The 12,693-nt window shown below is 46.3% G+C and overlaps 1 protein-coding gene across 1 annotated transcript in view; it reads left to right on the top strand.

Moving 5' to 3' along the window:
- The window catches only part of OSBPL9 (oxysterol binding protein like 9), a 187,061-nt gene that overhangs the window by 46,003 nt on the left and 128,365 nt on the right, over nt 1-12,693 (top strand). The window contains 3 exon segments of the mRNA XM_033915815.1: nt 6,991-7,008; nt 7,011-7,037; nt 7,040-7,065. Coding sequence (XP_033771706.1) covers nt 6,991-7,008; nt 7,011-7,037; nt 7,040-7,065 — 71 coding nt within the window.

Genomic DNA, 12,693 nt, shown 5'->3' with positions numbered 1-12,693 from the left:
CCCCCACCCCCCTTCCCCGTACCTTTGGAAGTTGGCCGGACAGACGGGAGCCAAACCCGCCTGTCCGGCAGGCAGCCAACGAAGGAATGAGGCCGGATTGGCCCATCCGTCCTAAAGCTCCGCCTACTGGTGGGGCCTAAGGCGCGTGGGCCAATCAGAATAGGCCCTGGAGCCTTAGGTCCCACCTGGGGGCGCGGCCTGAGACACATGGTCGGGTTTGGCCCATGTGCCTCAGGCCGCGCCCCCAGGTGGGACCTAAGGCTCCAGGGCCTATTCTGATTGGCCCACGCGCCTTAGGCCCCACCAGTAGGCGGAGCTTTAGGACGGATGGGCCAATCCGGCCTCATTCCTTCGTTGGCTGCCTGCCGGACAGGCGGGTTTGGCTCCCGTCTGTCCGGCCAACTTCCAAAGGTACGGGGAAGGGGGGTGGGGGGGGTCGTGGGGGTCGGCCAGGGGGGTCGCGGGTCGGCTGGGGGACGGGCGGAGGTTCTTGGGGGGGGGCGGGCGGTGGGGGGGGGGGGGGGGGTTGCGTCGAGGGCAGGAGGGCCTGGGATCCCTCCTGCCCGTAATGTAGTGCGGGGTGGGGTTAGGGGGTCGCCGTGGCCAGGAGGGTTTGGGCTCCCTTCTGGCCCAACTACACAAAGGTACGGGGAAGGCGGGTGGGGGTGTCGTGGGGGTCGGCCAGGGGGGTCGCGGGTCGGCTGGGGGACGGGCGGAGGTTCTTGGGGGGGGGGCGGTCGTTGGGGGGAGGGGGTTTGCGTCGAGGGCAGGAGGGCCTGGGATCCCTCCTGCCCGTAATGTAGTGCGGGGTGGGGTTAGGGGGTCGCCGTGGCCAGGAGGGTTTGGGCTCCCTCCTGGCCCGATATTGTTGGGGAGTCGGCGGTCCTTCGGGGTGAGGGTGCGAGTGGTCCTGCCGGGGGGGGGGATGTATCGAACGTCAGGGGGGGGGCATCAGGCTTTCAGGATGGGGACAGACCTTCAAGGGGGGACAGGACTTCAAGGGGGGACAGTGCACGGAAAGTCAGGGGGGGTGAACGGAGAGTCAGGACAGCGCACGGAAAGTCAGGGCAGTGCACGGAAGTCAGGGGGGGTGAACGGAGAGTCGGGACAGCGCACGGAAAGTCAGGGCGGGCGAAAGGAGCGTCGGGCATCATGCGCGTTATATGCCTGAGCGCGGTATAGAAAAGTTTTGGTACATATCATCGTGATTTCTGCGCGCTATACCCCTGTGCGCGTTTTACACAGGTGCGCGTTATATCCGCGAAAATACGGTACATAGTATACAGTTTACTGGTTACAATTTACCCTAGTTACCCTTATAGTGCAAGTTTTCCAGTACAAGTTTTATCCTAGATGGCATACAGTTTACAGGTTGGATTTGCCATAGTTACAGCACAAGATTTTACAATACAGATTTCCTTACATGACACATACTGGGTTCTGGTACTAATATAAATTTCTTTGTAATCCATCGGTCAAGGGGGGGGGAGAAGAGTTAGGTGAAGAGGTATGTTTTTATTGATTTTCTAAAGTTGGAGTCCTTCAAGGGATCTGATCTGCGGGGGCTGTTGATTCCAGTGGCTCGGTATGAAGTGGGAGTAGGAACATTGTTTGGCAGTTTGCAGTTGCAGGGCATGACCAAAGAGTATTTTGAGGCATATTTCATCCTGGAAGCGGAGGGACCAGTTCAGCACATACAGAGGAAGCTTAGCCATCACGTAGCCTGGTGCTGTCATGCAAGGATTTGAATGCTCATCAGGCCCTTGAAGACACAACATTTGGTTACGGGCAGCCAGTGAGCCGATGCTAGAGCCTGGGAGACAGGGTCGTGGGCACAGAGGTTTTTTAGAAGCCTGATCGCTGCATTTTAAACACACTGGAGATGATGTATGTTTTTTACCATGAGACTGTTGAATAGCGCATTGCAGTAATCCATGCGGGAGAGTACTAAGGCATAGAGTAGTTGGGTGAAGTCGAACTCTGAAAAGTAGTTCTTTATTTTTCAGAGTTGCTTTAGGTAGTAAAATCAGGAAGATAACATCTGAGAGATATAGTCAGAAAGCGACAGGTTGCCGTCAAGTTCTATTCCTAGGCTGCACACTTGGTCTTTTGCAGTTATAGTAGTCGAGTCCCAGCCTTGAAAACTTTTCAGTCACTGGTCTGCCACAAAAACAGACAAATCGAGCTTGCCATCTCTGGATCTTTCTCCCTTCATGCGGACCTGCAGGCAGTCTACATTCCAGGACAAACAAATGTACTCGCAGATTCACTCAGCTGCCAACTCATGCCTCACGAGTGGTACCTAGATCCTGCTGTTCTTCAAAGGCTGTTTCAATTTTGGGGTTCTTTACCACCCCAAGCAATGCAAAATGCAGTCAGTTCTGTTCCCTTCTACCGACATATTGGGCTATTGCACAGGATGCATTTTCCATTTCCCAGACAGGTCCACTGCTATATGCTTTTCCACTGAGCCCTCTCATTTACAGAGTTCTTCAAAAGGTTATGTGAGATTCAGCACAGCTCATCCTAATAGCTCCATGTTGTCCCTGACAGGATCTGGTACACTCTGCTTCTGGATCGTCTCGATGCATCACCAATCCCTCTGGGATCCCATCTAGCCCTCCTGACGCAACAAGATGGCCAAATTCTGCACCCCAAACTGGGGTCTGACAACTTGGAAATTGAATGGCAATCACTAAAAACAATTCCTGTTTCTCAGTCAGTGGTGCTGGTTCTCCTTGCTGCTAGATGACCTTCAACTATAAATTCTTATCAGTTGAAATGGACACGTTTTTCCCATTGGGCGGCTTCTCAACAGGAAGATCCCATTTTGTATCCACTCCAGTATATACTATCTTATTTCCTCTACCTCTCAAATTCAGGTCTGAAAACAAACTCAATACATTTTCATCTTTCAGCAATATCTAGCTATCACACCCCAATAGACAGCAAACCAAGTTCTAAGCAACCCTAGTAGTACGCTTCCTTAAGGGCCTCTGTCCTCCACTTTGAAACCTCCTTCATGTGATCTCAACATCGTCTTGGACCAGCTTATGAAAGAGCCTTTTGAACCTCTAGGTGAAGCCTCTCTCTCCTTTCTTTCATGGAAGATAGTTTTTCTTATAGCCATCATTTCAGCATGAAGAATTTGTGAAATTCAGGCATTGGTAACCTACGATCTTTACACACAATTCTTCCAAAAGCATGTGCAACTACAGACCCACCCTAAGTTTCTACCCAAGGTAATTTCTGGTTCCACCTTAACCAGAGCATAATTCTATCATCTTTTTTCCCTGCATCCACATAGCTCTCCTGCAGAGCAACTACTCCATATCCTGAATTGCAGAAGAGCACTACTTTTCTATCTTAAAGCAACAGAACCATTACGTCAGTCTAACCAACTCTTCATTGCTTATAATCTGGCCACTACAGGGAAACTCGCCTCTAGATGTGCTCTTTCCTTAGGATTTCTTGCTGTACAGCTCTCCCTCCATATTCGCTGGGGTTAGGTGCAGAGCTGGCCTGTGAATAGGAAAAATCACTAATAAGATTTGGGGCTGGCTCTGACCCACTTCCACCTCCCTCCTAAGTCCCCCGATCTTACCTGGTGGTCTAGTGGTGACGTGGGGCAAAAGCGATCTTCCTATCCTGTTGCCCCATGCAAAGCCGTCATCAAAATGGCTGCCGTGAGTTCCCGTTGTAGTCTCGAGACTACAACAGGAACTCACGACAGCCATTTTGATGATGGCTCTGCACGGGGCAGGAGCATAGGACAATCGATCATACCCCGCGTCGCCACTAGACCACCAGGTAAGATCCGGGGAGGTTCGGGCAGCCTGCAAAAAGAAATCGCGAATCTGGAGGGAGAGCTGCATTGTCTTCTGCTACAAAAAAAAGCAAATCTGCCCAGTCCAGGAAACATAGGAGCATATCAATTAAGTGCAATAACTATTTAATAGCAAATTTTTGCTCAGTACCCATAAGGATATCAGCAAGGCTGCAACCTGGTCTTCTAGTTACACTTTTCAGAGCATTACTGCTTAGACTAGAGTACAACTCAGGACATTCGTTTTGGTCAATCTGTCCTCAGGAACCTTTTTGCTCCATAATTTCTGTCCTCCACCCATTTTTACTTTCTAGCTAGGGACTCGCCAAAAAGTGTGCCTGCATCTCTCCATGTCTTCGGAGAAAGCGAAGTTGCTTACCTCTAACATGGGTTCTCTGTAGACAGGAGGGGAATGCAGCCACACTTTCCCTTCCTCCTTCCCCCTTTTTTTTTTTTAACTGCTTAGATAGTTCTTCAGCTAGGAACAAAACTGGCTTCACAGGGGAGGACCTATGAGAGGCGGGAGATCCTGCATATGCTCAGTAAGTTAAAGCTTACTTTAGCTAGGGGAGAGCACCAACGCATAGGATCAGTCTAGGACAGGGGTAGGGAACTCCGGTCCTCGAGAGCCGTATTCCAGTCGGGTTTTCAGGATTCCCCCAATGAATATGCATGAGATCTATGTGCATGCACTGCTTTCAATGCATATTCATTGCGGAAATCCTGAAAACCCGACTGGAATACGGCTCTCGAGGACTACACCACATTCCCCTGCTGTCTACAGAGAACCCATGTTACAGATAAGCAACTTCACTTTGATGTACAGCTACCATCTCTCTCAAATTACCTTAAGAGCAGTCAGAGGGAGGGGGAATTCTGCTTCTCCCAGCGGACCCTGAGACAGGCAGTAATAACAAAGTACCAAAAGACTGAGAACAGAACACAGGTGTTCATAAAGGCTAATCACAGAGGATTGCAGAAATACAGAGACCTGGCTCATTATACACAGCTTAATAAATGTACAGACATATAATCTGTTAGTCACAGATAACACAAGCTGCCCCATATAATGGGGGACAAAACAGGTATAGATTTTTACAATTAAGATTTTTTTTCTGCTTAGTGTGCTTTGTTTTTTTTAATTTTGTGGTTACCATTATGTATTAAGATTATATTGTGTGTATATGAAAAATCGATGGAAGAAATTGCATTGCAATTAGTATTATTATTATGGGGGTGGAATCAGGAGAAGTTTGGGCGGAGTTTGGCCAGAGGTACTCGGTTGGTATTTGTTAGGCTTAGGGGGTACTTGGCTTGAAAAGGTTGAGAAACACTGGTCTAAAGGAAAGAAAATTAACAGGTAAGAACATAATTTTTCCATATTGAAACAAAAGGGCCCTTTTACTAAACTGTGCTAAAAAATGGCCTTAACATGTCCTTACATGGGCCTTTCTGGTGCGCGAAGCCCATTTCTAGCGCAGCTGTTAAAAAGGGCTTTTTTAAAATATTTGTTTCATTTATGGCCACCTGCTAATGTTAGTTGTAGTGTGCAGCCATTAAAAAAAATTACCATAGGAGCAGTTATAGATACGCTGACCAGTCAGCACATTAGCTGATAAGTGCATCCATATCCATTCTTCCCCACTAGCCACATTTCCTAAAAAAAAAAAAATAAATTAGTGCTCGCTTAGCACATATAGATGGCAAAATTAATACAGAATCCTTTTGCACATCTTGCATTGAGCCATTTTTGCTATGTAGGCATACATAAGGACCTAACACAGCTTAGTGAAAGGGCCATAAAATGATCAAGACTTCCATTATTCGCTCTAATTATAAGCTAATTTTATATAACGTTTAGACATTTATTAAAAAAATTTCACATACATAATTTAAGAATGACATACATAAAATGTACAAATTCTACATCTCTAAACAGTTTAAAATGAAAGCATCAAGCCTTCATGTTTTCAAGATTTAGTCTACCAACATCTCCTTATTTGTAAAATGAGTTAACAAATAGATGAGTTTTCAGCAGTTTTTAAAAAAGATTTAAAATCAGAACATAATCTTAATGGAACCGTTCATTGCATTGCTGTAACCTGTTTCTCCTTTCCTTATGGAGTGTTTTGTTTGGGTAGAGATGTCTGAGTAAAATTGTTTACTTCTACATTTGATTAAATCCATACTAGTTTCTATATCACTATAATTTCAATAAAATACATTCATATTAGAGAATGACACGGGAAAAAATCTGTCCCCGTCACTGCCCCGTCACCGGACCACCGTCCCCTTCACTGCCCCGTCCCTGCATTATCCACCCTTCCCTCTCGCCACCTCACCGCCCTTTGGCACCCCTTGTGTGGTTCGTGCTTCTCCCTCCCCTTACCTTCTCAGTGCATTTTAAGGTTTCAGACTTGTTAAAAGCTACCGGAGCGTTCATGTGTGGGCGGAAGCTTCTCCTCTGACGCAACCGAAAGTTGCATCAGAGGAGAAGCTTCTGCCCACACACGCACGTATGCTCTGGTGGCTTTCAACAAGTCTGAAACCTTAAAACATGCCGCAAAGGTAAGGGGGAGGGAGGGAGACAGATTGATAGATTTGGGTGGGTAGGTAGGAAGGAGGGAGGGGGCCACGCTCGATCGGTGACCGCACGTGTTCCCTTCCTTAATTGCGAGGACAGGGCCATTCACTGCTCCACGGGGCGGTGGATGGCCTTGTCCCTGAACCTGTGGTGAGCACCTTTCCCCCCTCCACTGTTTTGGCGGGTTATCCGCAGCTACTCGCGGCTAGCTGCGGGTAACATCCACCATGTTATTCTCTAATTCATATACTATACCCCCTTGCATTTCAACAACCTTGACTTCCTGTCATTTCACGCCATGAAAAAGGTCACCTGAATGCTCATCCACCAACTACTCCCAAACATTTTTTTTCCCCTTTATCCTATAGCAATGTACCCGTATGGCAATATCCTTCATGGCCCTATACAGCAGTGCATATGTCTGGTAGCACTCGAGAAATAATGAATGGTACGGTAGTAGTAGTAGTAGTAGGTCATCTGATCATCATACAGACCTCCTTCATTTTATAAGCTGCTGAAATAAAGAAGAACTAGCCTTTGGGGGCAGAGGCTAATACACTATATTTTGATTTTTCTGTAGCTCGTGATGCAGATGAGAGAGAAAGTGGATCCATGCTTTAGAGGAAACCTTCTTCGGCACACTCTTCAGCTTCAGGTACAGGTCATTTATTGAATGGAATTTCTTTCTATTTGTTCCCAAGAAACTGTGAACCAATACATTCATTATAAAGAGAGATGGATATAGTAGAATTTGCCTGGTATGACACATGCAGAATATTTTCTTTAAAGGTCAAATTATTTTCTTGTAATCTGCTTGGGTTCCGTGAGGAGGACCACTATAAGGTGGTGAAAGTTGATAAGCTGAATAAGGGGATAATTTTTTTTACCTGATGTTTAAAGGCCTTTGGTGTGTCTTTGTTTAACCCACAGATTTTTTTTCAAAACTGCACAGAATTGCATGAGTGTTAGTATTTAAATTGTGATTGTTAAGTTAAAGGGAACATTTTGAAGATTCAGCATCTCTGGGTTTAAAGTGGAATGAAGTGGTCACTCTTCAAAAAAAACTTCTTGATGTTTCTTAAAATAACTTTTATTCCAGTGCGACAGGTGAGACATTCTAGACCAGGGCTGCCCAAGTCCGGTCCTCAAGATCTACTGGCAGGCCAGGTTTTCTGGATATCCGCAATGAATATGCATGAGAGAGATTTTCCTGCATTGCCTTCTTGGTATGCAAATCTCTCTCATGCATGTTCATTGCAGATATCCAGAAAACCTGCCTGCCAGTAGATCTCGAAAGACCGGACAGCCCTGTTTCTAGACCATAGGGTTATTTCCTCTTACTCCCTTAGCTGCAGAAGAAATCCATTTCAGGTTTTTCACTCAGCCTCTAGTTTACTTCACAGGCTAGTTTAGCGCCCTCTAGCAGTCTTTTCTTCTGCAAGCATGACTGTAGTTGTGTAGATTCTGCTCTCCCCATTTTATTATTTTAATTCGACCTAGGTTTGTCCTCAATCACTCTGCCAGAGTCGTTCCGTTAAACATTACCTCATGGATGGTAGTAACCGCAGATGCCAGCCTTCGTGGCTGGGAGGGGCTCACTTCGGTCGTCGTCCTTTTCAGGGACTGTTGGACTCTGTCACCAAAGAAGTGGTCGATCAATGATGGCAGTGGCCTCTGTTAATCGTCAGGGAGGAACAAGAACTCTCCCTTGGCTCAGGAGGCTTGACTTCTTTTCCTTTTGGGGGAATGTAATCTCCTAATGCTGATGGCACTGCCTGTGGCCGGAGTGGCCAACATTCAAGCAGACTTCCTCAGCCGTCTGTCTGGAGTTCGGGTGAGTGGACCCTAGCGCAGTAGGTGTTTTGGGCGCTTGTGAGGTGCTGGGGGCAACCCTGCCTTGACCTCATGGCCATGGCGCAAAATAGATGGCACCACACTTTTTCAGTTGCAGTTCCGGCCTGGAAGTGAGAGACTCAGTGCTCTAGAACAGTGGTTACCAACCCTGTCCTGGAGGACCATAAGCCAGTCGGGTTTTCGGGATAGCCCTAATGAATATGGATGAGAGAAATTTGCATTATAATGGAAGTGACAGGCATGCAGATCTGCCCCATGCATATTCATTAGGGCTTATCCCGAAAACCCGACTGGCTGGTGGTCCTCCAGGACAGGGTTGGGAACCACTGCTCTAGAGCAGGGGTGTCAAACTCAAATCACATAAGGGGCAGAATCTAAAACGCAGGATAAGTTGTGGGCCGGATTTTTAATTAAGATACTTGCCCCCTCCTTTGCTGATACACAGTGTGGGTCCCAGCGCCAGTGGCAGCTCCGATGCTCACAGGACTTCTGTGAGCATTGGATCAATCGCCGGTGCCAAAACCCACGTTGTGCACCAGCAAAGGAGGGGATTAGTCGTAGTAGAAGTATAGGGATGCAACCTCTTCAACTCACGCCGGCTACAAAATAATAAAAAGACTTTTCCTCTCTTTTAGGTCCTAGTTCACGCCTTGCTGTCTAACACCAGCTCTGGCAGGATTACATATTTCAAATCTGACATATTGTAATCACAAAATAGAAAATAAAATTATTTTTTCTACCTTTTGTTGTCTGGTTGTTTTGATTTTGGTCCCAGTTTCTCTTTCTGATTTTGTCTATCTTCTAATTCTCTTTCCAGTGTCTGCTGTCCATTTTTTTTTTTCTCCTCTTTTCTCTTGCTCCAGTCTCTGTCTCCAACATATTGATTTTTCCCTTTCTCAACTTTTCTCCTTTTTTTCTTTTTCTGCCTCTGTCCACTCAAATCTTGCCCTTTCTCATCCTTCTCCTTTTTAAATTTTCAGCTACCTATCAATTTTCCATCTTCTCTTATTCTGTAGCTCTCCCATTTCCCATCTCACTCCTTTCCCAGCCTCCTATTTCCTTCTATCTCTCCTCTTGGCTCAACATTTTGCTCCATCTCTTTTCTGTTGTTCTTCTTCCCTTCCCCCTTGATGCTGAACAATGAGATGGAAGTAAAAAAAAAAAAGAGATGCTGCATATCTCTCTCCCTTCCACCCCCAGGCCTAACATTTCTCCATCCCCTTCCATCTTCAGATTCAACTTCTCTCCCTTTCTCTTCCAACTGCCCCCCCATCCCATCTCTCCCCCTGTCTGCCTGCCCTCCATCCCCCCGGTCCACCATTTCTCCCTTTCTCTTCCCAGTGGTTCTCCATTGAAGTATCTTTTTCTCTCTTTCTCCACATTACCCCAGGTCCAACCTCTCTCCCTTCATCTCACTCTCTTCACAGCCCGTCGTGCCCTTTCCCTCCGGCGCCGGTCCGATGTTGCTGCCGGGCCGGGGAATCTGCCGGCCTCGGCAATTCGGGAGTGCTGTGCATGGCTCCTCCTCCTGCTTTTTGCCTGCGTGGTCTGTCTCCAATGACGCGCAACTTCCTGTTTCTGCCCGGGTGGACCAAGGCGGATGGAGGGCAGGAGGGGAAGCTACGAACAGCACTGCCGAGGCTGGTGGCGTTGGACCGGCATGGAAGGGAGGACACGCCGCAGGAAAACTTACTTTTAAAGAGCTCTGCTGGGGGGTGTGGGGGGAACCCCCCACTTTCTTCATACTGTTCACGCTGCCGTTGGGGGTGTTGTGGGGGGTGCAACTCCCCACATTATAGAGAAAACTGAACTTTCCCCCCAAAATCAGAAAAAGTTCTGTTTTCTCTATTAATGGAGGGTTTCAACTCCCCCAAACCCCCCAATGGCAGCGTGGACAGTATGAAGTAAAGTGCGGGGGTTCCCCACTCACACCCCGCTTCAGAGCTCTTTAAAAGTAAGTTTTCCCGAGGCACGCTGGGTCTTGCGCCGAATTGTCTGCGCTCGATTGTCGGCATGCTGGTGTCTCGCGCGCAAATGAACTATGAACCGTTTTTTTCTGCTTTGACCGCTGATCGGCCGGGTGCTTCGGAAGTTTGCAACTCTCCCCGGCCGTGCCATTTCTGGTGGCGCCCAATTGGCCTTGAAGGTCGTGATGCATGGATCTGATGCGGCTGTGGTGAAATGAGGTCGGCACCTGAGCATCTTTCCTGACTTTCTCACCCAGGCCCAGTTGCCATGAAGGATTTGGGTCATTTTTGCCCTTACAGCTTAGCTCATGAGCACACAGTTTTAGAATATAAAGGCTATTCGGCGGTTGTCATAGCTACGCTTCATAGGTCTACAAAGTCGTCCACTGTATCGCTTATGCTAAGATGTAGATCAGTGTTTCTTCAACCACCGGTCCGTGGTGCGATTAATGCGGCGTTATCATCGAGTCAGTTCCCTCTTCTTCACTGATTCAATGCACAAAGCCATGGGCAGTGGCTCATACGTGCGTCCTGCGCCTGAACTGAAAGCCTTCTCTCTGACGTTGCAATGTCAGAGGGAAGGCTTCCAGATGAGGCACGGGACACGCAAGGAGCCGCTGCCCGCAGCTTTTAGCACTGCATCAGTGAGGAAGAGGGAGCCGACCTGAAGCTAACACCGGGGGCGGCATAAAATGGCCAGGCGGGAGCAGGCCAGAAGGTAAGGCATAGCATGGAGGGAGGGAGACAACAAAGATAGGGGGGAATAATTTTAGTTTTGAATTTAGTGATTGAATTATGTAAATTTTGAGAATTTACATCTGCTGTCAGTGTGCTTTGTGTAGTTTAATTTTGTGGTTAACCATTATGTGTTTTTAATAAGATTATATTGTGTATCTGTGAAAAATGAATGGAAAAAATAGTTGTTAAAATTAGTACTATTATGGGGGCGGGGTCTGGGGTAGAGATAGGCGGGGTCTGGCCCATGACTTAGCCTAGTGTTCTTCAACCGCTGGTCCACGGACTGATGTCGGTCCACAAAATATTTCTTTTATTTTCGCTGGTCTATAGGTGTAAAAAGGTTGAAGAACACTGATGTAGATGACCTTCCAGCATTGTTGTGACCAGGAACAGGTGGACCCTATTCGACTGGTGTCGTGGGTCCTTGCTTTTCGCCTCACGGGGGCGTCTCTGCAGATTCAGGTGGCCGGTCTATCTGCTTTTAGATCCCAGGATTGTCAGTTCTCTTTGGAGTTGCATCTGGATGTTGCTTGGTTTAGCAAAAATATCTTTGGGTCTGGCCACCCATTAAGAATCTGTTCCCAGTCTGGGACCTTAATGTGGTGCTGTCTGGCTTTGCCAAAGCTCCTTTTATTTTATTTAATATTTATTTATTTGAAAATCATAACAAGCAATACACTTGTGCAGGTAACATGAACAAAATAAATTTTCAAGCATATAATTTTTACAATGAAACAAATTCAGTTCTTCTTAGACCCCAATACAGAAACCATAGAGGGGAGGGGTCCAATTAGGGACTTAATACTATAAAAGTAAGAAAATAATTAAGAATTGGCTTTAACGTGATCAGTTCCTTTTATATATAATACAGTCTACTTATTCCTTGACAATCTTTTTCAGGTCTAGAAAGCTCCTGAGGATGTTCTGGAACAAAGAAAGTATATTTCATCCCCAAATATTTAATGAGGCATTTACATGGATATGCCAATTAAAAAGTAGCCCCCAAATTCTTCGTCTTGCCTCATAAGTAGAAATAGTTTCCCTCCTTTCTTGTGTCTCTTTATTAACATCAGGATAAACCCAAATACGCTGACCCATGAAAGGAGTCTGAGGCATTACCGAAGTATAACTTCATTACAGCATTAAGATCCTGCTGAAATACAAATGAAGCAAGCAAGGTAGATTTCTCATCAATTTTTGGTGTAGTTGTTTCTAGAATTTCCGATAAATTTCCCAGATCAAGTGGTTGTTCCACAACTCGTTGAGTAGCTCCTGGTATTTCACTCCCTATATGTTTTTTGGAACCAGGCAAATAATAAATTTTGTTTAAAGGCAGAATACCTTCAGGAGTGAAGCCCAGTACTTGCTGAAGATAGTTCCTGAACATTTCAACCGAGGAAATTTCCAGTGTTTTGGGGAAATTTAAGAATCTCAGATTTAAATGTCTATTATAATTTTCTAATTGCTCTTTTTCTGTGGATTAACAATTTTGTCCTTAATTAAACTTTCATTGACAACTTTTAGAACAGTTATTTCTTGATTAAGAGCCCCAACACCTGATTCATTTTCAATTTTTATATCCTCTAAAGATTTAGTTAAAGAGTCTACCTTTTTAAGAAGTGTTGAAGTCTCATCAGAAGTCTTCCGAACAGTTCCTTCCAACCTATGGAGCACTTTCCAGACGTCAAGCAATGTTACATCCACAGGGGTCAGCAAAATTCCTT

Source organism: Geotrypetes seraphini, chromosome 12 (assembly GCF_902459505.1).
Source record: "Geotrypetes seraphini chromosome 12, aGeoSer1.1, whole genome shotgun sequence".
NCBI classification, from domain to species: domain Eukaryota; kingdom Metazoa; phylum Chordata; class Amphibia; order Gymnophiona; family Dermophiidae; genus Geotrypetes; species Geotrypetes seraphini.
The sequence above is the reverse complement of the archived record's forward strand: the minus strand, read 5'-3'. Positions and strand labels throughout refer to the sequence as shown.